Genomic DNA, 25960 nt, shown 5'->3' on the forward strand with positions numbered 1-25960 from the left:
TTTTTTGATATAGATCTGTATCGTCAAAATGGGCTCTTATCTCTGCCACTGAAGATCTTACAGCCTCCGCTTTCTGTAAAGGTTGTTTAGATTTTCTGCTTGTTGAAGAAAACAGGTAAACCATGTTCTCCAGGAGCAAAAATCTAAACTTACAACAGAGAAGTGGTGCAGTAATTTATGAATATGTCAAAACATTCTGTATTTATAAACATAGAATGAATAGCAAGCAATCACTCATAAAGCTGTAAGTTACCATGTTTTTTAATGACAGAAACGAAACAGCCGGGAAGAAAAATAGAGAGGAAAAGGTAAATCATGCCTCATATTCCATAAAAAGTCAATGTTGTGGACTACTGTTGATAGGAATGACACAAGAAGAAACGGAGTGAAACAGAGAAGCCAGATTCTAGTTCTTCAGTATATTTTGCACTGCACTGCACACCAGACTCCCACCTACCACTGGTATTGCATCAGTACAGCTGTTTCAAAAAAAGTGTCAAGTCAAACCAAGGCAGGAGAGCAGAGAAAACATTTTTTACTTATCTACTCTCGCAGTAGTTTTAAGGAGATGTAGATACAGTGAATAAAAAGAGCAAAAAGGAATAAAAAAAACTATATGTGGCTTTGGGCAATGTGTTCCAGCCAAAACAAAACAAAATGCATAAAAAATTCCATGGTCTGTACAATAATACAGCTTTTTAATGCCAATATTTATGTTGTAGGAAGGGTTATGTGATGGAAATGTCTTGCTCCCTATTAGACCTCTGAGTTAAGCAGTTGTCTTTGTCTTTTACCAGTATATCCTTTTCGTATCTTGAGGACAGAGTACAAGAACCCACTGTCCATGTGCGCATCAATTTGATGTCCAGTAACACTCAATGACCCCTGTTCCTCGGTTTCACTCATGGATTACAGTAGAAAATGTGCACAATCCCATTTGCTGCAACAAATACCCCCCGATCTCTGTGGGCTCTGTGGCTGTGCAGCATCCATCACCCATCACTGTCAGCCTGAGCCTCTCCAGGCTGGCTGCCCGTCCCTGTGACTTTCCCACAGCGCTGCCATTTAACTCCAGTTCTTTCTTGCCGTCACTGCAAAATCTCCTCAGCAATGTGTCGCAGTACATATGGCTCAAGTGTGGACTGTGAAAATGTAATACTGTGTATTACATTGCCAGCAGTGTCTCCTCTCCAGCTAGTTATCTGATAGTAACATCTACAGTAATCAAGTAATATGCTTGGCTGCTAGCCTGTGTGTTGCTGTAACAAAACAGCCCACATTCACATCTAGGGTAAAAAACACATAAATGTCAGGAACATCATAATTCAGTTCTATACTTTAGATTTACATGCAGTCATATGATGATTACTCACTACCTGCAAAGTTGGGGCTGTTTTGTTTTGTGGTGTCACGTTGATTTAACTCTTCATTACTCAACACTTCATTAATCCTCAGGCAAGGTAAAGACAAGGATGTTCCACACTGTCGCTTCATTTTTCCACAGTGTGGCCTCCTTTTTTCCTCTAATGTTGACTTTTGCAAGTTGTTTGACTTTTATATTGCTCGTGTGTGTTTGTGTGTGTGTGTGTGTGTGTGTGTGCGAGCATCTTTGATTGTTTGTGCTTTTTCTAGGTAATAAAAGTCCAGTTTCATAGTGATACTTCATATTGCAACAATTGTAACAGAAACACTTGGCTAAAGTTAGAGAATATAACAGTTAACAAAGATGCAAACATTGATTAAAGGTCTGTTACAGGATCTGAACTCTCCAGCTTATTTGTGTGTTGTGCACTGTAGCAGCAACACCTTGACTGAGGTGGCAGGATCAAACTGCACACACTCACTGACTATAAAAACAGAGATGTTTAGGTTGATCACGGTCAGCTATCACCCCTTATGACATGTGTGAATGTGGAAGTTATTTATTCTTACATAGTAGTGTGAAACAGTTTTTGTCCAAACTTAACAGTATGGATGTGGAACAGCGTACTTCCTTGCGTTAATTAAACATGGTCTATTACCCTATATTACATAAAACATGAGGATTTGATGGAATGTATTAAAGTAAAAATTGATAGCTCAGAGATCTTTGTTGTCCTTCGAAAGGAAATTTGATTTACAGTAGAGGGCACACAAGGGCATACAGACAGAGTTTACAGACTGTATTGAAGAGATTGTTCATTTGCATTTATAATGACTGTATGAGTATGAGTCTTTCTCTCTCTACATGACCTGTATGTGTGGATTGTATTTGTGGGATGTCAAGAAACGTCTTTGTCTCTCCTGGTTTGACGCCCTTGTCCCATTAATCAGTGCTGACTGGCCTTCTCAGAGAAGTAGATTACACCAAGTTGCCTCATTCAGTTTTTATCTCCACCCAGAGGAAGAATGACTTCAAACCTGTAATGAAATTACAGTAAAGATGGCATTTCAGATTAGGTCTATTTCATCCTGTCTAGTAGTATTGCATTCCTGCCAGAGTAATGAAAAATCCTTCTGTGCGTTTCTGCCCACTGTGAATACATATATATATATTATAATATATATCACTTTATTTATTGATTTTTCTTTTCATTGACATTGACGTAAACATTTGACGGACCCAGAGATTCAGTGCCTATGTAAATCAATATGGTTTTGTCGATTTGCATAGGAGGAGGCGGCAAGTTGTCTATTAAAACGAGACGAAGTTTGTTGAAAAACTTTTGTGTTTTAGAGTATTACCTTATTTCAGTGGCATTTGAGGACTATAGTTTAAAATGCAATACCTTTTACTGGAGCTTATAGACATTTTTTAAATCTTTTTTACATTCACTACAGTGTTATTGTGCTGGTTCAACTGCTTGTCCTCTGTGAAGCATGTAATTCTTGGGGATACTTTCCTGGGTGTACTATACAAGGTCAAGTTGTCTAATACATTAGCAAACAACTCCCTAGAAATGCAGCAAAAACAGAGCAGCATAGGTCGCTCTATGGAGTGCCATATTTTGCCATGTGTTGACTTCTAAGTCGTATATTCACCTCTGGTCCTACTTTGATCTGTCAGCTCCTGACATTCACCTCTTTATTTCAGTCCCGTGCTATTTAGCACTGGGTGGATAGCAAACCTTGCACTGGGAATGTGTTGATTTTCAGTGGGATCAACAGCATTTTAGTGTTCACTTCAATATGTCTTCAAAGAGCTTTAAGAATATGTGCTGTATATTCTTATAGAGCTGTTTGAGACAATATTTGATAATGCAACATATGTGTTTCATTTTCAAACGGACAAACAATATTATTCTAATATACACAATGTACTGTTAGTCAGTATTTTGATGATAATAGACCTCTGTTTGTCTTCTTTGATCATTGATGGAATCGAAGTTGTGTGAGAGCCCTGCTCTAAATAAACTGTTTCAAATGGAAATTGATTCAGCCGTGTCCCGCACACTTCAAAGACTCCTTTTTCCATTGCATTGTTCTTTTGTGATGCACAGGGATACATAAAGAACTCTGTAGCTGAGAGCAGTGCCTCAATTTGAAGAAATCCGAGCATCCATCAGAGCAATATGGTATGTCTTTGACAAGTTAAAGGTCAGACTGAAAGATTTCTGCCATGACTCATACCCTCCAGCCGTCTTTTTGAACATTTGCCAACATGTGTTTCATATTTCTTATTTTCTCAAAACTATATCCCACAAGGAAAAGGTTTATTAAAATTGTCTTCAACCTTCTAACTTCTTTGGTTTAATGTAATTGTTTAGCCCCTTTTATATTTTTTTCTGATGTGCAGTATGTGTAACATAATGTACATTAAGGTGTAGCAACAAAAAACCTACATGACTAATCAGCTGTCTCTACAACACGTTATCTGGACAGTATGAAATATGGCCAATACTAGTTAGAGCACTCTTTCTAACTGGCCAAGTATTATTTGTGTGTTTGAAACAGATGTTATGGCGTTTACACATAGCCAGCCATCGAGCCAGAAACTTAGGTTGAGCCCTGTCTCTCATGCAGGTTAAGTAATTTAAACATTAAGCTTTTGTTATTGTAATGTGGACATACACTTTAATACTGTAGTTCATGAACAGAAACCTGCTGACAGTCTTGATGGTCCTCCTCATTTATTCTTGTTTTATTAAAGTCATTTGACCTTCAGTGTGGAATGATGTGTGTGCAGAGTTTGACACTAGAAGGATGTTTTCACATTCATTTGCTGAAGGGTGAAACCTTATCTGTGCTCACCCTAAATCTCAGTATAAGACGTGCACGTACCAGGAGAATTTGTGACATCACTGCTAGTTTGGCAGCCAATCATAGAAACTTGAAAAGTCTCTAAAAAATTGACTTTTCGGTGAAGTAGTGTGGATTTTTCAACAAAAGTGGATTTTTGTGTGGATTTTTCAACAAAAGAACAAGTAGTTATAATGTATTCTTAAGAATTTTTAACAAAGTTGTTATGGAAACAGCATTTCAGGACACAAATTATTATTCAAAGTGAGATATTTTTATGTCAAAAAATTTGTTTTCTACAAAATACCATCACTCGTGGTGAAAAATATGTAAGAAGGAAAAAGAATGTAAATGGTACTTTTTTCTCTTTTCCTTTTGTTTGAAGTTGTATTACCTACCAAGGGCCCTTTGCATCTGATTCTGTATTGCATGCAAAATAGCTTTTGTTTCAGGTTCTAGAAACCTTGCTTGCTGTTTTCACATGGGAGTGTAAAAAGCATTTTCTTTTTAATAGCCAGCTATGTCATCCTCCTGTCACTGTCAGAGTGCTGTCCTCCAACATCCTGTACTGCAGCAAGCTCAGTGACTACTGTGAATGGTCCTGATCATAACTCACCGAGTCAAGGACAAACAAATGACAATGGAGCACTAGCAATCTGATGTTTCTTCCCTGCAATTGTTCATGTAAGTACTCGAAAGAATAAGGAGGCAAATAGATTCAAGGACATACAACACATGGCCTGTGAATTTGAGTAATGTATTCCATATGAAGGGCATCATCAAGTTTTGATTGTTTTGATGTCATTGATTGTGTTGCTACAGGATATAAATCAAGAACCATGGGAGAACAAAATATCGTTCAAAGAGCCACTTAATTTATGACTTTGTCCTACTCTCACAAAGTCATGCATTGTGTCTCTCTCTTTTAGAGTTTACGGGTAATTAAAGCTGCTGATCTGTTGAGAGTGTACTTGTGTTTTGTCCATGTACTATTTTGTTCTTTTACAGTTTCATTTTGTTTTTGAATATCTACCCTTCAACATTTGTTCTCTTCTCATGAATCGTTGGCGGCTGTGGAAAACTCTATTAAAGTTTATTACTTAGTTTTAATAAATACTGGGATCTCTGAGAGCGGTCAGATCCATGTAAAGTTTTCACTGAGATTTATATCAGTTGCTGACTTATATGTACATTACTACTATCTCAGTACAACTTTATCATCCATCACATCAGACATTTTTACTCTGAGTAAGAAGAGCTTTTGGGGTGAAAACAAACACTGGAAGATTCATGCTTCTTCCACTTGATTTCTTCACTCTGCACAGTACAGTATATTTCATGAATTGGACGTGGTATTGGCATTATCTCACTGCTCCGCTGTTGGTGTCCTTTGCCTTATCATCCCCTGTAGAGCTGTAACCCTCTTATATAGAGTGGTGGTTCAATTGACAACATTATTCCCCCTCCATGCATAATCTGCTCTCTCCCCCTCTCTCTTTTTCTCACACACACACACACACACTCACACACACACACATACACACACACATATACACACAGAATACAGATATTACATTTTTGATACAACCCTTTATTTAACACTAGTGATATGTTGCATTATGTTCAAGAGTTAGAGTGCTTGAAATGTTGCATTGTTGTTGGCACCGTGCTGGTGGCGTCGGTTAGTCCACCACTTTGGCCCAGATTAAAATATCTCGACAACTGTGCTGATTGCCACGATATTTTGTACAGGTAGCCTATACACGGTCTCCACAGGGTCAAGCCTATTTTATTTGATGATCTCTCTGACTTTTCTTGTAGTTCCATCATCAGATCAAGAAATATCAGTTTGTCTAAGACCTTGGTTTAAGACCAAACAGAACAAATTCCTAGCTGCATTTCGTGTTCAGAAAATAAACAATTAGCAAAGATTTACAGGAGTCTTGGTAGCTGGTGGTGCTAGTAGCATGGTAAATATTATACATGTTAAACATTAGCATGTTAGCATTGTCACTGTGTTATCATGTTAGCGTTCTGATGTTAGCACTGCTGTGTCACCCGGCTCTACTAGCACCACCAGCTACCAAGACTCCTCATGTTCATGTTACAGTGACATGAACATGAGCTTTCGGCTCTTGTTTCAGACAGTGTATTTTTTTACATCCCAAACCTGCAATGGAATTGAATTTACAGTATCTTAGCATTTTTTTCAGATAGAAACTGAATTCAACTCTTCACACAATTAAGACAGGAATCTGCTTCATTCAGCAACTATTAGTAATGGCCAGTGTGTGTTAAAGGAATTTCTTAAGAATGGACCAACCCATAATTTAACAAACAAGACCCCTCTTTGTACCTTTACAGTGGCTATGATTTACTCCAAGCCCTGCATCCTTCTCCCATCTTCTTCTCGTCCCTCTGCACCGCTGTACAGTAGCTGGCTGCTCCGCACTGATTGCCTCCTTTTCCTGGGTGAGATCAGATGAATGCCCACTAATGGGTTTTCAGTTTTATTCACTGAGCCCCTAGTACAGAATTAGAGGGATTTTCCGGGGGTAATTAATTAAAGTGTCCCTTTTAAAGGGGAAGTATCTTTTGTCTTGATTTAGTGAGTGGAGTCATTAGATGGAACTTGGTGAATTTGTGAATCATACATTCCCAGCTGAGTTACTGGGGCCGTTTTGAGAATTCTATAGGAGGTTATCATCCCTCGAGTCAAGTGACTGCATTGAGCATTATTATTAATCTTACATATCCAGAGGAGATGTGCAGTGATCTAATATGATTTATCTATACAGATATAACTTCCCATTCTACATAACAGTTTAAGGTGCAGGGAAGCAAAGCAGTCCGTAGAAAATGAAAAGTGAAAATTCGCACCTCCAGTGACACAGACCTGTCACATATTGTACTTTTGTTTGAGCTATGTACCGTACATGGAGATGTCTATGACTGCATTGTGTCTATATTTGTACCTGTTTTTTTTCCACACCTGCTTGCATGCATGCAGGAATGTATGCTTTTGTGGATCTGACACAGAGGTGCCACCGTGGGAAGAGTGAGTTGAACTGTCCATGTTCCTCCTCCCTGAGGTTACAGTCCCTGTTCAGTATTCCCTGTCCGCTGGGAGCCAGCAGTGTCCTCTTGCTCTTGCAGAACAATGGCTGCTGCACTCACAGTCCAGTCAGACTGACATCTGTCTTTATGCACAAACGCAAACAGAAACAAATACGCTTACAATACACATTTGCATGAGAGAAAGATATCATCGGCTACATATACTCAGCGGTTGCCTTGTCTAATATACATATAGAGTAGCCACTGTAACTGGTACATTACTTTTAACAACATTACCAAGAAGGATGAGAATGGTGCAATATAACAAAAAGGAAACAGACAATTAATTCATTCCTTAGTTATTTGTTCTTATCTTTAACTTCTACAATCTTGCCATTATGGATCTTAAAAGAAAGAGATGATGTACTGCATGTATTATTTCAGTCTTCTGCAAAGTCTTTTCTAAAGTTTTTCCTAAAGATACATTGAATTGGACGACAGATGACGGACCTAAGAATTAAACCTAATTTAAAACCCTAATTAACTAGTCCAAACCCTTAATCTAACTTGCAATGTAAACCTATAATATGACAACAGGCAAAGAGGAACATGGCTTTATTTCACCTAATGCTAAGCCTTAATAACAAGTTGGGATCAAGTAAGTATGCAATGCCCAGTCCCTGTAGAGATGACCCTTTTAAATATAGAAATATAAGAAGTTATACCCACATTTACATACACATACACTTCTACCTGGTGCAGTATATGTAGACATAATCATAAATTATTTGATTTATAATTTCATTCATACTCCCAAATTTGTATGTATTCTGTACTTCAAAACAGTCTGTTTTAGACATTGCTGTGCCTGGGTGGTGTGTGCACATAGTACGCTGGTGGTCAGAGTGAATATCAATAGGTTATAAATATCTATCTAATTTAAGTCTGCTGGTTAAATCTACCTTGCTCACTTTGTTCTTTTTTCTTCTCTTCTTCCTCTCACTCCCTCTCACCCTCCGCTGAGAGTTGCGAGAGTCTGCTTCCTGTATCCGTTATTAAAAGCCCTCTGCAGAGTCGTTATTGCAAGTTCATGCATGTGTTTAGCGGAAACACTGGTCATCACATTGTGTTTGTATTAAAATCGGGAGTTGGCTGTATTACATAATGGGTACTAAATAGATGGATGACCAATTAAAGGGAAAACCCAGCCAGTGTCTTAGCCTCCCCAAGCGCTTCAGTACTCCTTGACATAGTTTCTTCAAGTCTCTGGAACTTTTGCTGGAGGCGTGAACACCATTAGATTTCACTTAGGTTGAAATCTGCTGCCTGTTAGGGCCATAGTATATGATTCACCTAAGTTTCATACTCCTCAAACCATATAATGACTTCTCATGCATCCTTAAGTATCTATTCATTATGTTTCTCCACTTATTTATTTGGATTTTTCCTTTAATTTGTCACCCCTACATACATATACAGTTTGGTCGCTCCTCTGTCCATATACAGTATGGTTTAATAAAAAGGATTACTGATGATTGGCTGACTTAATGGCATGATTTAAAACAGGACAAAGAAGCTATTTAGATTTAAGCTGACCAAAGGAAACGTAAAAATATAATGGATAAAAGCCAGAAGGTTTGGCTTATAGGGAGTGGGGGATGAAAGTATGAAATGCTTTACCTAAGCTCCATGAAATCATACGTCACTTTCTGCACATCTACCATTGTCTGTAATCTGTCACTTAATAGTTGGAGTATTTCCTGCATAAAATCCTACATGAGAGGTTGTGATCTTTCATTCAAATTGCTCTCCAGGGTCTTGCATTTTAATGAATTGCCTTGAGCCTTCAGTCCATATTCCTTAGTCTAGTTAAGATGGAAGTCTCACCTTACGATTCAACCTTGGCACAGAAACTCGCCCATAAAGCCAAGTGTGAGACCGGGGGGGGCATACAGAAGTGCAAGGCATAGATTTCACACACTGAATACTTTTTTAGTTAGGGACATGAAATAGCCAATGGGAATGTGAATTTGTACCCTTCTTCTTGGCCAAGGCATGTTGGATAAGCATTTATAGAAAATGGACAGATGGGTTGTAAATTAGTGCAAATGAAGGTATAATTTGTGTTTTTCATGTACTGCCCATTCCATTCGAAAAATACAAGCTATTACTATTCAACCACCTGCTAACAATGAAGATGGTATATGCCATTTTCCCCCACCTGTCCCAGTGGAGACATCCTCTTTTCGTCCCGAGTCTCTTTCTGTCTGTGTGGACACCGGTTTTGTGGATCTAGTCAACGTTTCTTTATGGTAGCTTCAGCTGGCTAAGTGTTCTGAGCACGATCAGACATCATCTGCTGTCTAATTGTGCTCACACAGAGATGATTAATTAATCTTAGGAAAACGAAAGCAATATTCTGTCACTTCTGTGCCTCCTCAGATTAATGACTTGCTTTTTGAAATGATCTTCTGGGGGGGTTGGAGGGTGGGGGGTGGAGGGGCTTGCCTTGGCAGAACATTAAAAGCATGAAGCATTTGGACATGTCTGGTGGCATCACAGCCACAGGGTAATTAGATTTTCTTTAATGATGATGGGATCATGTGGTGTGGCTGCTGAAGTTTTCCCGTAATCAATACACCCTAGGTTGTTATTGAGTTTGCTGATTACTGTTGCAACTGTGTACTTTGCACAGCTGAGTCAACAGCTTTGGTTGCATTCAGAAAATATCACATTGCATTAACCCTCAACCACCAACTTCCTGTCTCCATCTTTGTTTCTTTTTACCCTGAATGGCTGTCCATCCTGTTCCCTCCGAGTTTTGTCTTCCCTTAACTTTCATCTCTTTGCAAATTTTTACATCCTTTTCTTCTTTTTATATCTCTCTCCTCACTACTTCATACATCAATTGTTTGTCTCTTTTTTGCTAACTAATTTGGATTTTCAGTTTCCTCCTCCTCTGGCTTGCCATTATGCTCTTGTCTTAATTCTTTCCTTTTTCTTCCTGTCACATCGATTTGACTTTCTCTCGTCTCTCATCCGCTGTGCTCTGTTTGGGGTCATGAGAGGAGGTGGTTCATCTGGTCATTATGCTCTGTGGACTGTCTGCCAGCCTCAGGGCCTGACATTTGGCTCCACCATGGGACCTGTAGCATTCATTATGCCAGCGGGAGAGGAGGGACATGCAGATATGCAAATACAGGCGAGAGTGAAGTCAGCTACAGAGGGGAAAACCCTGATTAAAATCCCAAATTACATAGTTGTGTAGTATGTGCATGTGCACACATATTGTATCAGTCAGTGGGATAAAAAATATACTGGACCTAGAAAAAAAAAAAAAGACAAGTTGAGATTAGAAAGACAAGCTTTACATCTAATTTAATATTTCTGAGTGGTGTACTATTTTTTTTATTATTTTCCTGATTTAAAACAGCATCATGGCTAAGTTATTGGGTTTTGCATTTTATACTGCTTCTATGTTAATGACAACTTCCCTTTTTAAAATACAAAGATCTGCAGCTCAGGTGGTATGATTGACACTAAATTGCCCAAAAGCATTGCATGTAGAGACAGTGCTTACCTCCAGTCCCGTGAGACTATGAATTGAGATAAGCCTGTTAAAATAATTAGTGGAGTAATGAATGACTGGTTAGCTTTAAGGTGTAGAAATGGAATTACTGGAGGCATTACTCTAGGCAAGGTGGAAACTCAGCACAAAACAAAAAATGCAAATGCCATATGTTTGGCCTGTGGCTGTTTATTCAACATTTATGTAAACCAAGAAGTAAAAAAACAAGTACAACAACAATTTTAATGCACTTTTTAAATGTTGTAAACAATTTCTGTTTGCATCATAAATCATTAGTATTATAGTAAACTATTTTGTACAAGTAGTTAACTTCTGTTTTTGAATTAACAATGCTCACTGACATCCCCAGAGTTGCTGTCTGGTGTTCATGATCTGAACCATTTGAAGTTGTCCATAGAGGCACATAATTAATTCTGATGAAAATATAGCACATGGAGAAGTCTGGTGTTAGTTGAACTGTGTTGAGCTTTTGAGAAAGTGCTTTGCTGACCATGTACATGCATGCAAAATTTATTTCTTTTTTTAAAATTTCATTTCATTTCATTTCTTTTTTTGGGGGGGTGGGGAATGGGGGTTGTTGCAAGTACATGGTGACCTGCTGTGACCCGCGCTTTGTGACCACGGTACCATAGCAGCATGCGCGGTGCAGTGAGTGGTTCGTGTCAACAACGTTTGCACTTAATAAATTCATACTTTGTAATTTATTTTGCTCAGTCTTGTAATCCGGTTAGATGGTGAGCAGCACAGGAGTAATCCAAAAAGTCATTAGAAATGAGCGTTTAGTAGCTTATTTTCTTTAAAAAATTTCTGGGGGTGCTTACCCCCAGACCCCTTAGTGCGTCTGCGTTTTTCTCTGCTCAGGCATCCTTCTCACCTTTTTCACCCCTGACTGGTTTGCATGCCTGCATGTAGACTTTGACCCACTGACATGCATGCGTACATATGAATATTATGAACTCATGTAATTAAAATACATCAATCCTGGAATATAAAAGCCAGCTGTTCATTGTGTTCATTCTCATTCTTCTCTTGCACATGCTCCTTTTTAACCTTTATTTATTCAGGGTAGTTCCACTGAGAGTCAGGGTCTCTTTTACAGGAACGCCCTGATTACATTCACACAGTTACACACATTCACACCTGGAAGCTGCTGGCCACTGAGTAGCTCCACTGGAGCAGTTTGGGTTAAGGGCCCCACAGTGATGTTGATGAGGGTTGAATGAGTGCTGCTCTTTTCACTTTTTATCCTGCCAGTTCTCCTCTAACCTTCAGGCCACCACTGGCCTTCTCCTGCTCTTTTTTCTCTTTGCAAAAGACTTAATTGAAAAAAATTAATGAATTGTATTATCAAATTAAGATATGATTGCATTACCCGTCTTTGATTGTCATTGTATTGACTGGAGTTGTTTGCCAGCTTCTTCTGTTCATGAGCTTGTGTGTTATTTATATTCTCATTAGCCAGTTATTTATATTCTCACCAGCAAATGTGTCATTGGTATGCTGTAATGAAAGCAATAATTGTCCTTCTGTCAGTCATTTCATCTTGAAACTGTGCTCAAGCACAACTACTAACAGAAGTGTGTCTGCGTGTCCGTCTACAGTACAATATAGCATCATTTCTTCAATCCATAAACTCAGTTTGCGTATCGCTGTGATTTTCCTCCTCACAAGACTCATGTATTTTGTTCTTCTTTTCTTCATGGACTACATTGGGTTGTATCCAGCATAAATTGTTTATTATCAGGCTTTTGCAAGTGGTCCAGCTGTGGCCTCAGCAGACAGTGGCTGACAGGATAGAATGTAGAAACTGCATTGTGAAGGAGGCAGGAAAGGGCAGCTGGACTGTATTTCACTCCATTCACTTGACTGTCAGCTCAGGGCTCATTATCTCATATTTAGTTTTCACGCAGCAGAGCTCCACAACAGCTTTTCACATCTCTGGCTTCAGCCACTGTTGTTAGTGCATCTAAACTAATTTATTTAGAAACATTTTATGACTTGCTGAATGGTAAAACTTTTTGCAAAACAAAGGCTGATTCACTTCCTAGCTGTAAATAAAGATTCACATTAATATTTATGTTGCAAAACGAAAAAAAATATCAAGAATAAAATCAAGTTGCAAATTGATGTGAGCACAATGTGAAAAGATGTACATGCGTTGCTAACAGTGGACCAGAATGCACTCTTTCCTGGGTAAAGGGGAGAGAATGACTTTATAGTAAACAGTTTTGACTCTAGAGAATCAATTTGAGTAAATTTCCTGTCTAGCCCTTTTACAGAATTGTCTGTTAAGCAATTTTTACAGAATTGTCTGTTAAGCAATTTTCACAGAATTTTCTTATATTGAATTTACCCGAGCCTCGCCTACAGCACATAGAGCAAAGGGAAGGTCACCATAAGTCGCTGTCATGATAAATAGTTAAAGCCACTGATGTAGGGTCAAGCTTTTAAGGAAATAAAAAAACTCAAAGAATCAATTTATCTATATAAAAGAAGACATGTAGTGTATAATGGAATGCAGGGAAGGCACTACCATGGATGGATCTTTAGTTGTTATTTCAGGGTGTAATAAAAATTGTTCCCGAAAAAAGCCATTTCTCAGAATTTGTTTTACCATGTAGGGTTTCCCCCGCTGTGCATATGGAATTGAAATTGTCAAAAAAGACCAGTGTAAACTAATATACAGCCATGAGCACATAAAATAACTCCCCTCCTTAGTGCTGCCTGAAAACATTTACAACCACAGTCCACTGTTAGTCAGTTAACATTTCACATTGTTTTCCATATCATGGTAGTGTTGTGGTGGATTCCTTGACAAATGTTGAACATCTAGTAGATTCATTTTCTTAATAATCTCTCCTTCATAATAGTCTTTGTTATTATTTAAGTGGTGGTTACAGATACAGTAAAAATGTGTAGTGATTTCTAAGCCAATAGACAGTATAAACAACATCACATTTAAGTTCTACAACTGAAGTAATGATAGCAATCTTGTTTTTTTAATCTGTTGAAATGGTAAACAGGTTTGCACATATTATTGTTAAATTCATAAAAAAGTCATCATAAAAAGTTCTAGAATAAATGTAACATAAACATAAAGGAACCAATGTTAGTTGAAAAAACTATATATTAATTACTCCTTGCCTAAGTTTTCTCATACTTTATGAGGTGCCACTGAATTTCAAAGTATTTGGTGATAAGCAATCAAAAATAAACTAATAAAATATAATAATATTTAATACTGACCCATTTTGATCTACAGTGCTTTTAGACAGTGTTCTTCTCTTTTCTGGTTATTTTTGATTGTGCAGTTACTATACAAGATCAATGAAACACCGTGTGACAGCGTCCTCACACTCTTCATCATGAAATCATTCTCTCTGAAAAGAAAAGGAAATTGAACTAGTCAGCTGGTTTAGTTTTGTTTATACTGCATCTAAACATTGCGTTCATTTGTCCACATACTTTTTCTTTTCCTGTTTTTATTGCCAAATCTTGAGAATAAGCCACAGTATTTACTAAATATACAGAGTGTCAGCCTGTTCAACAGAAGACCCTCTGGAGATTTGTTTGGTACTGTCATGTTAGGATAGTGCAGAGGGAGGGCAGTGTGCCAGGCATATAGGCAACCAGGCAGGTAAGCAGGCAAACAGGCAAAGTCTAATGGAATAAATAAGCTGGCAAACAGGCGGTGAAAGTGCTGATACTGCCTTAAGAGATGACACATTCACATCAGTTTAATGGCTTAGAGGAATTTACTAAATATGTGTTTATACAGGTAAGGAACCGGCTACAGGTGTAGAGCAGACCTAATACATTCAGAGACAGACATAAGTTACAAACATTAAGACAAGATGCACAAAAAATGTATCTTTTCCCAAACTTTCAATAAATCATCAAAATCAGATAAGAAACTGGCCTCGTGACTTTAGCCCCATGTAGTGTGATGCAACCCTGCTACAACATGTACACAGCAAAAGATTGGAAAGTCTGAAAAGTAAAAGTCAGACAGTTTAGAAGACTCATAACAGCCATTTTCAACTTCAAGTATGAAGTAATTTGATCTAAAGAAAAAGAAAAATCAGATCTTTAGAATCATCCCTTTGAAATGACAAGTTTCACAAAAGACACAGACGCAAGCAGACAGGCCGGCGTGTAAGCACGGAGGAAAAGTGTAGTGGTAACAATAGGCAAGCAAACAGTGTAGACAGGCAGAGAACAATGCACCATTCAGTCAAATAGACAAAGCTGCTTCGCCCGTGTACCAGCACTACTTTCACAATTATTACCTTTATGCTTAATAGACATGACTGCATGTATTTGCTGCTGCATAGGAAACAGAAATTGTACATTTGAGTGGGAATAAATAGCTATACAAACAATGCAAACCACAGAGAGAAGCACATGTTGCTTCTGTAACTCCTGCCTTGAATAGCTGTTTCATCACCAACACATCTTGAGGAAAAGTGCATTAATTTCTTCCTCTTTTGTTGACAAGCAAACATTATTTAGTCATTTTCTTTTATATAAAAGTCTGTCCCTGTTTGTATTAACCACTGGCATCAGAACTGGTCTTGGTTTTCATCAGCTTTTCCTGAGTATTAGAAAGAAAAATAGTCAGCCAGATTTTTGTGAAATGAGCTACTACACCCCAGCGCTATACAACCTTTTTTCTTGTGACAGTTTAAAGTCATCCAAACTGAAGTTGTGATTCTCATCACTGGTTGCATGCTATATATCTTACAGAGTATTCAGTAAGGATATAAATGAGCCCATCTGCAGGTGGTCTGCTGCTAAAGAAATACAAATTTAAGCACAAGGCCACAAAGGGGAAAAGTAAGGTTAAATTATGTGAAAAGTAATATAAGTTTTTGCATTGCAGGAATCGCTTCTCTAACAACTGGAATTCATAAGTAAGTAAGAAACAATCAAAGTTAAAGTTTAGGAAAAAAAACATCCAAAACAAACAAACAAGAACGAAAAAAAAATAATACGAGTTAGAGTAATAAGAGTTTAACACTTAAAAATGGAGCTCATCTGCTTCATCTGGACTGGTCGGCTGTCGTTGGATCCGAGTTTACTGACAGTGCTGACAACAAGGAAACATCACCATTTTCCAACAGAACCTTGTCCACTTCAAACCAGAGAGGAAAGGAAGTTCCAAAACCCGAATGCAGAAAACTGTCATTATAAATAATCAAAACCTTTCTAACTTTGACAGAAAACGTTCAGTCATTACAAGAAGTTAATTGAGAAAATAGGTTTTCAGGGCCTTTGTGTGCTGCAGTATTCATTGCTGCTGTCACTGAAGTGTTTTAATTGTCAATCTATTACTGAGGACAAACCAATCAAATTAGATTCCTGACACAATTTCACCATGCTGCAGTCCTCAGTGTCCTCTTCCTCCTCCCATATTTATTATATATATATATATAATATATATACAAATTGTATTATCTCAAACACACAATTTTTAACATTTTTGTTACTGCTAAACTTTTGGTTGGCCCTCACCTTGTGATTTTCTCTCTAGCATTTTCATGTACGCTTACCTCTGGTACCACCTCCTCACTGCATTCCGCTTCTAATGAATATGTACTTGTTATTCATTATCATGTATCTCAGCAGTATTGGTAAGGGATAAGATGAATCATCTTTGAACTTCCTTTGATCTCATTCCCACCTGAGAATAGAACGGGTCAGCTCCTGGTCTTTTTCAGTCGCTTGAGTCTGATTAATATAAATCCCATTTGAGGTTTTGAAATTTCCATTGTATGTGGTGAATAATTGAAACGGAAACTCCAATCACTAACACTCATGCAGATACACTCTGACACACACAGTCTGGGTGCACACACAGTAGACTCAAACACCTACCAGCATCATATTTACCCTTTTTTCTATCTTGTCTATGTGCTCTTCATCTTCATCTTTGCCTCATCTTGACTTTTCACCATGTGTCAATTCCCTGGTGGAACCCACAGATCTGCTGGCTCCCACTGATTTCCCTTGGTGTTTGAGAAAGATATAGGGGTTAGCTGTAGGCAACAACGCCGTGTCCCACCAGCCTGTGTGATGAAATCAATCCACAAATTCTTTTTCTGTGTCAATCATTGTGTCTTTTCATGTGTGAATTGTTGATGTTTTACGTCATAGACCTGCTCTCTACTTCTTTTCTCTCTTTTTTTTGACCAACTGTCACACATATGTACATCTCATAATCCAGTAAGTTGATAGGCATGCATCATACAGTGTTTACAGACTCTGTCTGCTGCCTCCAGCTTTATTGTATCACTTCTCTCTTCATCCAGTCTGAGCTGGTGTCATCCGGCAGTGCAGCAGATGGATCCCAGTGATAGCGAAGTAATGTTCTGAATGCACAGTCCTGCGCATTCACGTCCGTCCCACCATATAACCATCCAATGCAGTTAAGATTGATTAAGTCTTGGCTTCTGCCAGAGGATGAAGCTGATAAGAGAGGGCAATGAGTCTTCACTGTGGCCACTCACATGATATCATTTTATGATTAAACACAACAGATGTTAGTGTTAGAGTTACACTCAGCCCCATTGTTCCATTACAGAAAGCTAGATTTTTATCATATAAGCTGATTGATACTGATGACTGTTGTATTCTGGACTGAAAATGTTTACTGGTCACATAATCGTCATTTGTGAGTGAGTGGAATTACGATATCTGATGAAGACAGTGAGGACTGAGATGGTCAGTTTGACTCTGATATCAGATAAAACATGTAATATGATTGTGCCGCGTTCAGGAGACCTCAGTTTGCCAGCGAAATGAGAACATAATTCACTGAGATCTGTTCAAGATAACCAATTTAGTCATCGTTTTTAACTCTCTAATTTGGTGCCAGTTGGTGTGTCTGTGTGCAAAACTGTGTGTGTCTGTGTCTGTGTCTGTGTCTGTACACGTGTGTTTGTGCGCGTGCTCACCGAGTCATCTCTAACTGTGTCGCTTTTGAGGTGTGAAGTGGAACAGAGTATAGGTAATGAAGGAGATGGGACTGTGTAATTATTCTGCAGAGGAAGGATTACTGGTTTACTTAACCATTAACGGTTCACCTTGAAGTGCAAATGGCAAGGGGATAAAACCTGCATCTCTTTGCCCCTCATTAGCTTCAACTGGACTTAAGACATTTGCTCCTAAGCTACCGTTATTTAATGTAGACTTTGCATATTTTCCTCTAGCCCTTTTGTGTCTTATTTGAGCCGTTAGGCTAATGCACTGTGGCAAAGTACTGTCGGGTATTAAGAAGAAGCATGAAAAGAGATCGATGGTTATGAGCCATGCTATGCAGTGCTGGTATGTGGTACTTAGGAGAATGTTTTGTATGTGGGTCAAATAAGAATCACACAGGGTTTCCTGTCAGAACAGATAAAACTTCAGTCAGTTTAATGATTTCAGAGAAGAAAAGGACCAGCTTTATGTGAGGTAACTCAGTCAGGGTTTTGATAAAATAAATGCTTTGCGGGTGTTTTTGTCAGCTCTCATATTGTTAAAAAAACTGAAAGCAGAAGCAGAATCACATCATCATCCGCATTGATTAGTTGTGTCATTTTAGAATTATAGTGTATTTCTGCAACCAAGATTTACTGATTATAGTTCTCCACTGTTTATAGTAAAAAAAAAAAAAAAATCACTTCATATTCCACACCCACAAAATGGTCAGTCCTACATTTTAGAGTGTGCCAGACATCCCCCACTCATCTGAAGTTTCCATCTGTGTCCCAAATACATTGTCTCATCAGAATGCAGTCACACATCTCTCTGAGAATGAGTCAAACTTAAAACTTAAACAAATTGAAGAGGTACTCAGCTGATGATATTTTAACCAGAAGTGTCTGACTGCAAGGTAATAACAGCAAGAACATGAGGCTCTGGATGGAGATCCAGTTTTATAAAACACTACTCAGAAGAAACTCAACCTAACGTGTGTGTGTGTGTGTGTGTGTGTGTGTGTGTGTGTGTGTGTGTGTACGCCTTGGAAGCACACATCTGTGCATTTGCGTGTGAGTCCTTCTCAGTCGGTGCGACAAGAAGACAGAGATTGAGGGTTGAGGGTGTGTCAAGGATTGCCTCCTATTTCAGCTCAGGTGCAGCGGGCAGGATTTCCATTTTTGTTCCCATTACCAAATAAAATGCATCCTGCTGTTAGAGATGACATGAGTTAGAAATCACATTAATAGGAAAGGCTAACTTTTTAAGTGGCTGTCTGGGCAGCAGTAGTTTGAAATTGCACTTTTCAGACATCTGCTGACACGTGTGGTCTAATTTTAGAACACCACATACAATACATATTGTATCCAATACATAAGAGATATCATGTAGATGACATGCTAATGCCATTGAGATGGGCTGGCTGAACAGACATAAAGAGAGTGTGCAAAATGAACCGTTAGCTTGAACATATTCCTATAATTGGAATTTGTGATTAGAATTTGAACTTTTTGCTGGTAATTTGATCCCAAGGGTAGAAAAGCAACTTCTGCTCTGTATTCTATGCTCGTCTTTTATTCCTTTAAAAACTTTGATTTATTCATGACACTGTCATATTGCTCCCTATGTCACTGAGTTCAGACTCAACCCTGTCCTTCACTGTCTTCTCCAGGAACCACAGTGATGAGAATGACGGCATTCGACGCAGACGACCCTGCCACAGATAATGCCGCGTTGCGCTACAACATTGTCAGGCAGTCACCAGACAAACCGTCCCCGAACATGTTCTACATCGATGCAGAAAAAGGCGACATTGTCACCGTCATCTCCCCCACGTTACTTGACAGAGAGGTGGGTAAACTTTGCCAACCTGTGTGTGTGTGTGTGTGTGTGTGTGTGTGTGTGTGTGTGTGTGTGTGTGTGTGTGTGTGGGTGTGTGTATCACTCTGCGCTGAGTGATGGTCTTTTTTCAAGTGAAACTAAGTTTTTTTTTTTTTGGACATGTTCAAGCCTTACACTTGTCACTGGCATTTCTGGGATGCAGCTTGTTGTACATCCTCCTCTTCTCTACATGTGAGTGTGTATAAAGCGTGTATATACAGTATGAGTGTGTGTTATATGCCACCTATACGTGTTTGTGTGTGTCTTTGTGAGAATGAGCGGTGGTGCGTTCCAGCGAGCAGGCGCAGAAGTCAGATGAGCGTCTCTCCATTTCCCCGTCTAACCGGAGCGAGACAACGGGATGATTGCTTTTTCAGCAGGGTGACGAATGCCAGAACATCGATTGGGCTCGCTGGTGGAAGAGGAATATTAGCTGTTGTCAGACACTTAGCGCATAGTTTAATTGAGGTGATACACACTCATCCGCTGGCTCTGGTGGTGTCCAACAAGCCTGGCTGAAAACCTCCCATCCGGAACTGCTGGAACCATGGTAGCTAACCGCCCTGATGAGCCGCTCCCCGAGCTACAGTAAACTGTTTAATAGCGGCGTAATTGAAATGAGATGTAATCAATGCAGTGAGCACTGTTAGCGCTGGTTTTCTGAGGTGATTGAGAGACTGAAACATTTGAGAGATGTATGCACGTAGGTTGTTGTGGTTTCTCCTCTGTAACAGAAAAGTGAGACTTCTGAAGCTTATCACCTCCTGGAAATTTCAAAAGATTCTCTCCATGAAGAGCGGTCCTCCTCTTGTCTGCAGCCAGGATTTATTACAACCGCTCACAGGCTGGTGTTCGAATATGCAGTTGAATGCCTTTGAAGAAGGCACACAGCCAAATTGTCAGCCTGTTTGTGGCCTCTATAAATCTCTTAAAAAAGCAGATTCTGCCTTTCACTTTATTCTCAGTAGGTGATAAACTGCTGTTAGTTATTAGTAAGTCCTTCGGACTCTCAAAGACCTCAAACCCAAACTCAGTTGTCTCTATATGTCAGCAGAATCACATCGGAGTCATGCTTGATCATTTCACTTACACTGTTGATTTAATGAGCAGCTTAGGTGGCGGCCACACTGGGTTTGACTGGACACATTATTTTTCTCTGGGAGCTGAACAGGGCTGATTCCACGCTCAGATTTTCATCTGTTTAGATGCACAGAGAGGAGACCATTTTTGCCATTATCTGTTTAACCTGCCATTTTTAAGTTTGATGAGACCTACATGCATGCAGGCTAGACTTTATGTAGTGCATGTTCCCTAAAAAAATTTTTTTTTCCCCACTATATTTCCTCTTTTTGAAGCTGAAGTAACAATGCTGTGACAAAGACCTTTGTGGACATCAATTTATCCCACTCATTTGAGTTCTACAACAGCTCAAGGGACAAAAATATTCCTATCAAAATGTCTTCTTTGAATGATCATTAGGACTGCCCCTATTATGTCGTGACCCCCTTTACCTCAAATGACAGAACGAATAGAGCACTGTGGTGTTTAAAGCCGGGGTAGACACACATCTAGAAAAACAAAAACATCAGTATTTGAAAATCCAGTGGCCCTCCTGTAGCTCTCCTCTCATGGGCTTATGCACGTGCTCTATTTGCACATGCAACACAAGTAACACAACCACAGCCGTGAGCCTTTGGCTACAGTTTGCAGAAGACTAAACAACGTTCAGCATAGCCACTCATCGCCTGCTTTCATGGTAAATATACCTACACAAACAACCACTGCAACACATTTAGATATTACAGGAAAATGAAGTTAGCAGCCTGTTACCTGTCCAGGAGAAGTACAGCCAGTTCTCTCCATGTCCATCTGAAGGGACATACACACACATCTGTGTATGTGGAAAAGCCAATTGGAACACTATCTCGCTCTCTTTCTGAAAAGATTTGTCTGAAAGTCTGAAAACAGAGCGAAGAGGAGGTGCAGATGTCTTGTTTGCTTTCAGACCACTTGAATTACAATAAGCTGAAAGGTGATTACAAGATTTTTGCCCATTGACGCCAAAAAAAAAACAACAACTGTCTACCCCAGCTTGATGTGTATTCTTTAATATTTCAGTCGGTGAGTCTGTGTGACAAGAAGTGTCACAGTCTATGAAATCTCTTTCATTTCAAATGCCATGTTTTTTTTCCTTCTAAACATCCAAACAACAATGACTAATCCATGTCTGCGATACTAGCTGGCTTTGGTTTTGACATGATTGGAGATATGGATACCTAAAAGCAGTACAAGCCTGAAGCACCATGTATGATTGTCCTTACGTTGTATCTACAAGGATCTATCTACCTCATCCTCACACTTCCATCATTTATTTTTCTGGAAAAATTAAAACATCCTCAGGGAGTTTAGCAGTACTCTACCCGCAGTGCAGCAACGATGTAAAAAGAAAAGAGACAGACTTCTTCAAAAGCACAGTCAGACAGCAGAGCCAGATGGAAGTGCAGAAGGCATAAGTTTTATACTGTCCTCCTCTAGGTCTGCGGAGATTTAAACTCAGCCTCTTCAGCACATTCTCAGAAATATAGCCCCTGCACGACACTCATCGATTCCACCCAGAGTGTAGTTTGAAGTTTGAAGTTTTTGAGGAAAGCATGTCCAGCATATGTGTGCAGTGTGTATGTGACAGGGAGAGTTTTACAGACCAAAGCAAAGCAGAATCACATAGAGAAGAAGACAGGAAAGGCGAGAGATGGCCAAACTTTGCCAATCTGTTCTTCAAATTCCTCAGACATAATTCATGTGGAGCTCTTAGTGTATTTGAATAGACACCTCACCTGCCCGGGGGGAGGCAGAAAGCAATCCGGAGAAAATTGGAAAATCAATTTTGTCACATTGAAATCAGTTTGATTTTCCCTCTAGTGCTTTCTCTGAGGCGTAAAATCCTGTCTTGATATGCACATTTATTCCAGCGCTCTGTGTTTTTCTCCTCCCTTTACTTTAGACACATCTCTCCTCACTGTCTTATATTATTCTGACACACGACGCTGTTGGATCAATGGCAGGCTGTAATTTTTGACAGCTAATATTGCTGCCGGGTTGAGGCCATTTTCATAAGTCTGAAAGGATGGTGGAGTGTTCATATCTTTGACTGGATACACATGGAAATCGCCCTTAATCATCAGAATGCTGTTAGAAGAAATGTGTGTACTTCACAAAAATGTCCATCTAAACCTGATTTCTTAACACAACTGAAATGTTCTCCTTTTAAGCTTAGGATGTGCAGAGTGCTAACACATGCAAACACTTATGGCACACAGTGGAAATGGAATTATTTAACTTTTTGCACATGTAGATGAATGCTAAATTGGATCAGAAAAGAGCATATAGGAGGCAAAGGGTTTCTAGTCTGTAACTTATTGTTTCTTATTAGGTCGAACCAGGAATTAATTTGACTTGTAATGACAAATAGGGCATAAAGGTTGTTGAAATGTCTCACCAATGTTAATAAGTATGTTCTAACATCTTTGGCCTATGTGAAGGCAAACGTGAGTGTTTAGGGTTGAAGACATCCTTCTGCTGATCCTGCATACTAGAGAAAACATTCAAATATCTTAGCTGGCTGATTTATCAATCTCACCACAGTTTCCTCAGTCAACTCTGCTTTCATGCACCACCTCCCGTTGTCACAGCCCGACTACGCCACATCCTTTTCAGAGACTTGTGAACTGATGGAGTGGAGATGTGAATCAGAAAAGAAGTGAGGAGAGCTGGAAGATGGAGGGTGGCAACCCGGGAAGGGGGTGGGGTAGATTTCGCTTCAGTCTACAAAATAACAAGGCTCCTCTGAATGTGATCAGATCTACTCATGGGATTCATTCGTAGTAAGCCACAGTTTATACAGTAACATGTAACGAGTCATGTATCTTCAAATGAACACATATAAAATGTGTTCTCTGGTTTTCTCATTCATATATTCAGATGTATAATGTCTTTTGAGACGTGATGATTTACCTACCTATTAAAAGATGTGGTAAATTTCCCTTGATGAGGATGGGGTGTTCTGAGACGTCGTAACATACACTGTACACTAAATAAGAAAAATGGGAGGCTAGTGCAGAGGTTATTGGCTCCAGCTTAATGCAGAATATATTTGAAGTACAATGATAGAGTGATCACTTTTCCTAGACATGCACACAGACACAGGCATCTATCTGTTCTACACACACTCTCTCTCTCTCTCTCTCTCTCTCTCTCTCTCTTTCTCTCTCTCTCTCTCTCTCTCACACACACACACACACACACACACACACACACACACACACCAATCATTGTAATCTATTTTAGAGTATGGAGTGTCCATGTGCAGGCAGGCTGTAACCAGAGAGGACAGACTGCTAATGGCAGTGTGACTTTCTGACTCTCTAATGCTCTCTGGCCAATCTGGGAACTGTCACTGGTAAGGATAGCCAATCGATGCACTCGGCCGACCCCTCCGTCCCCCTCCATGTTCTACAAAGGTGAATTACATGGAGATAAAATTGATGTCTGTGTGTGTATACGTGTGTGTGCATGGTGGAAATGTGATGTTTATATTCATGTAGAAAGAACTGCATTTTTCCTTATATTTTTGAGGTTTTTATTTATTTATTTATTTTATTTTTTTACCCCTTCCATCTGTTGAGATCTGTTGTGACTGCCTGTTAAATCTTTTTTTTTCTGTCAGACAGATAGCACATCTTAACAACCAACAGTACAACATTTTTTTTCTTTTTTCTTTTTTTTTTTTTAGAAAAATCATGTCACCATTAGAAAATGATTTGCCCGACAATGTGACAAAAGCACTTTTCTTGAGTCTGAGTCAGTCTGATAGTGTGCAGCCTGTTTTATTGTATACATTAACAATAATCTGTGTTGACAGATCAGGTTATGTGACTTGTTGAGGCAGACGCATCATCTGTCAGCAAAGGATCTTTAGTTGTATCTTGTGCATTTTAAGGACTTACTTTCCATTATCTGCTCTGTTATGCTTAACTAGCGCAAATCCACAAAGACAAGTGGATTGATAAATGTACACAACTATCCTTGTTCAGCAGTATAGTATGCAGTGATGTTTGGTGCGACCTTGGCATTATGCTTTCTGACAGTGTTGGTCTGAAAAGAAAGCTTATCCTGTCTAATGGCTTATTTGGCTCGATGGCCAGAGCAGCTACAAGCCTGTGCGCTGTGATGAATGACAGCTGAAGCTTTGGCAGGTTACACTCTTCTGGAAAACTACATTCATTTTCTCTGCTTTCATTGGTGTAATTATCTCCCCCCTTTTATTGTTTTTTCACCCCCTCGCTGTGCCCGTTCATCGCATTATTTGCTTGCTTTCTGTCTTTGTCTTCCTGCCTCTGTGTCTGTCTCTTTTTTGTTTCTGTCAGCCTCGCTCCCCTTCTCTGTCAACACTTCACTCTGGACATCCAATTACTTGCAGGTCATAGCATAGTGATTCCATTCAGAGCGGTGCCATTCAGTGCGGGCCTCAAACAGCCATTCAAATTACATCCTCGGCTGCCTACAGAGTTGCCGCTCTGCAAAATGTTGTTTTCAAACATTTCTGGGGCCACCACCTAATCTGATCCCCCAAACATAATTGAATGTCAGTCGTCACATAAAGATGCTTTCCTCTCTTCAATTAGCGTCTCGCTTTCTCGTGTCACAGCAACGAGACAAAGCAGACAGAGAAATATTTACTCCTCCCTGGTAGAGGCCGGAGAGAGTTATTATATTATGTCATTTATATGCAAATAATATAGCACAGGGAACACATTGATAAGATTTCATTACAGTAGATCTGATGTTCACTTCAGTTTATAAACTCTCTTTCATTCCCCCATTACGATCTGGAGATTGGAAAGGTGTGAGTAGATGAGCTGGGTGGAGAGACATGCGGGCAAGAATGGACACAGGTATAGGTGCTCGGAGTGGATTAGGAGGAAAGAGGGATGGAAACACTGACCTGGTGTCAGTGAAAAAGAGGTGCAGTACTGCCTGTGAGGTGGTCTGACAAGAAGGATAAATGGTCAGAGCGAGAGAGTGAAGTGCCTGTTCGATATCTGCTTAGAGATGCAGCCTCCAGGAAGCAGCTCAGTGGAGAAGTGAGACTTCGGTGAGGTTCATCGGTGCAGAGACAGCGGCAGGATGGAGAACAATTTTTAGCAGCGGCATTGTGATTTTTTTTTTTTTTTTCATTCTTGGCAACAACAATGAAGC

The 25960-nt window shown here is 39.3% G+C and overlaps 1 protein-coding gene across 2 annotated transcripts in view; it reads left to right on the forward strand.

Moving 5' to 3' along the window:
• Positions 1-25960, forward strand: part of cdh13 (cadherin 13) — a 298033-nt gene that overhangs the window by 170484 nt on the left and 101589 nt on the right. For both annotated transcript variants that reach the window (XM_022749887.1, XM_022749888.1), the window contains exon 8: positions 19497-19675. In XM_022749887.1, the coding sequence (XP_022605608.1) occupies positions 19497-19675 (179 nt within the window). The remainder of the gene's footprint in view (positions 1-19496; positions 19676-25960) is intronic.

This window comes from Seriola dumerili, unplaced genomic scaffold, assembly GCF_002260705.1.
Source record: "Seriola dumerili isolate Sdu_G_001 unplaced genomic scaffold, Sdu_1.0 BDQW01000147.1, whole genome shotgun sequence".
Taxonomy (NCBI): Eukaryota; Metazoa; Chordata; class Actinopteri; order Carangiformes; family Carangidae; genus Seriola; species Seriola dumerili.